This window comes from Etheostoma cragini, chromosome 18, assembly GCF_013103735.1.
Source record: "Etheostoma cragini isolate CJK2018 chromosome 18, CSU_Ecrag_1.0, whole genome shotgun sequence".
Taxonomy (NCBI): domain Eukaryota; kingdom Metazoa; phylum Chordata; class Actinopteri; order Perciformes; family Percidae; genus Etheostoma; species Etheostoma cragini.
Window position 1 is genome coordinate 913,939 of NC_048424.1, and position 2,887 is coordinate 916,825.

The window sequence follows — 2,887 nt, forward strand, 5'->3', positions numbered from 1 at the left end:
TGTATGTATATATCTATGTATATGTATGTATATGTGTGTATATATGTATATACTGTATGTAGATACTGTAGATAGATAGACAGATAGATAAACTTTTGTAAAAGTATTCATAATGCAGAATGTCCCAATTCAGATTCATAAATATAATAATATTATATTATAATTATTGATGCATTGATGTATTTATCATTTTAATGTTGCAGCTATCTGTCCTTATATATCCTATAATGTGATGTAGCAACAGCAGTTTAAACAATGAGAACATCAGTAGAAAAGAAGTGTCCATCTTCCCCAGTGTTCAGTGTGAAGCTCCAGTTCTGGTCTGTGATTAACGCGATCCATTAACCTTCTGCTCATGGTCCTGACACTGGAGAGCTGCTCTCATCTATCTCTCCCTTCCCACATCCTCACATCATTTTATCCCCTTTAATTTCTCCTACGTCCCTTCATCTTCTCCGTGTGTGTGAGTGTGTGTGTGTGTGTGTATCCACATGTGTGTGTGCTCAGGTGTGAGTGCACAAAACTGCAGTGGACTCATTTCTTTATTCTGACATTATGAATTTGTCTTGAGTTAAAATGGAGAGCCAGTAGTAGTGTGTCCCCGCTCAATATGCTTCTCTAAACCATTAGACTGTTTACAATGACGTTCGTTCATTGAAGTGAGGATTAAAGGCCACTTGGGTGAAAGCAGCCGAAGCACTCAGGCTTTATGTGCAATGTATAAAAGAGATTTTGTCATGAAAAATGCTTTTGCATCTAATGGCCAAGCAGAACAAACGTTGCAGGAAGCTTTTTCAACAGGCTTTAACATCACTGAGTGTGAAACGAGCTTTATTTCCACGTGGGATGTGGTCCATGCACATTAAATGTGATTCATTGTGTTCTTTTCTTTCATTGCACTTTCCCCATCAGCCTCTCTGCGGTCAGAGCTGAACCACATCCACGCATCCGCCATCGAACACCTGAGACAGACCCACCAACAGGAGTCCGCTGCTGCCAAGCTGGAGCTGGAGAAGACCCTGGAGAACAACCGGATACAGGTAGGACACCTGTTCATCATCTGGACCGTCTCTGGGGAGGAATACTAATCCCAAATGCACAGCTGCACGCATGAAAGCTCTGTCAAAGCTACTGTGATGAATGCCTTTCTAGTCACAAATGAGACTGTGTGATTAGAATAAATCCACAGTGTGTGGGACGCTCAGGACGTTTCTTTCAAAATGTCCAAAAGACATCAGAAAAAGTGACAAAGAACTTTGGGATTAGTGACAAAACATCGAAAAAAAGTGACAAAAATGTCCGAGAAAGTTCACTACTTTCATTGAATTTGGTGGTTTTATGCAATTAAATGGTATTTGGAAACATAAACGTTCAAAAATCGATAAAGACATTAGAAAAAGTGACAAATTACTTTGTGAATAGTGACAAAACGTTGAAAAAAGTGACAAATGTGTCGGAGAAAGCTTCAAAAACGTTGTAAAAACGACAACAAAAATGCCTAAAAGCACAAAAGAAATCAACAGACATCAGAAAAAGTGACAAAATGTTGAAAAACAGTGTGAATGCACAGTGTGTGGGACGTTCAGGACCTTTCTTTCACACTGTTATTCTCTCTAACAGGTTCACCTACAGTCTCCATGGAAACTGTTCTATAACACACGCTTAATGTAGGATTAATGACAACAATTGGACTACGCTGCTTAATATTTATCTAATTAAGCTGCTGACAGCTGAGTCTTGATACTTCATGGTAGATTAACTTTTTTTTTTTGCATCTTTACTGATTCGATCGATGTTTAACCCTCAAATTTGACCCATTTTCAAAAAGTTTCTTAATCAGAAATTTGGGTTTCTTTCAACCAAAATGTCAAAATAATAATAATAATAACTTGGATGGTTCCATACAACCATTACAAGTAAAAGAAATTAGCCGTTCACTACTTTCACTGAATTTGGGTGTTTAATGCAATTTAATGGGATTTGGAAACAAAAACGTTCAAAAATGTCCAAAACATCAGAAAAAATGAACTTTGGGAAAAGTGACAAAAACGTCGACAAAAGTGACAAAAATGTCGGAGAAAGCTTCAAAAACTTAAATAAATAAAAGTAAAAACAACAACAAAAATGCCTTAAAGCATGGAAGAAAAAATGTACTGATAACAATTGGACAACACTGTTTAATATTCCTCTAATAAACCTGCTGACAGCTGATGCTTGTTTTGGGATTTTAAAGCTTAAAGGTCTAATTCATGAGATTTTAGTCCTGGTTGATTCAGCGATTTGATACTTAATTGTGTACTTCCTGTGACTGCTTCACAATAAAAGCCCCCCATGTTTCGCCAGTGGAATGCTTTTAATGTGAAGCAGCAGCAGTAGGAAATGTCGGGTTATATAACATGATCATGATGCTGATATTAATGAGATCAGATTCTATTGGATGACATGCTGCAGCTTGAATTTAGGACTCCACTAACAATTAAAACTACTTTACAGAGAAAAAACAGGCTGGATTTCATGAAACTCTTCAGTATTATTATAATTTTTGGTCCATATATTGGTTTATTGTTACGTTGATCAACAGAAAATGGATCGAAAACCAATTTAGATGTGTGTGTGTGTGTGTGTGTGTGTGTGTGTGTGTGTGTGTGTGTGTGTGTGTGTGTAATTGTACTGTTGTGCTGTGAAATAAACAAGTTTGCCATCTTGAAATTTTAAAGACAAAACAATAAATATATTTACTATAAAAAACAAATACACCAAGAGATAAAAGAAAAATAGTTTAGATGCTTACATTTTAAATAAAAATATATATAAAAGAAAAAAGATTTACCTGTGACGGATGGACTGTCACATAGAAATTAGATACCCAGGAGGCCTCACACACCAT

At 36.4% G+C, this 2,887-nt stretch overlaps 1 protein-coding gene across 6 annotated transcripts in view; it reads left to right on the forward strand.

The window, feature by feature from the left end:
* The window catches only part of fam184a (family with sequence similarity 184 member A), a 125,331-nt gene that overhangs the window by 93,212 nt on the left and 29,232 nt on the right, over positions 1-2,887 (forward strand). For all 6 annotated transcript variants that reach the window (XM_034899673.1, XM_034899674.1, XM_034899675.1 and 3 more), the window contains exon 16: positions 913-1,040. In XM_034899673.1, the coding sequence (XP_034755564.1) occupies positions 913-1,040 (128 nt within the window). The remainder of the gene's footprint in view (positions 1-912; positions 1,041-2,887) is intronic.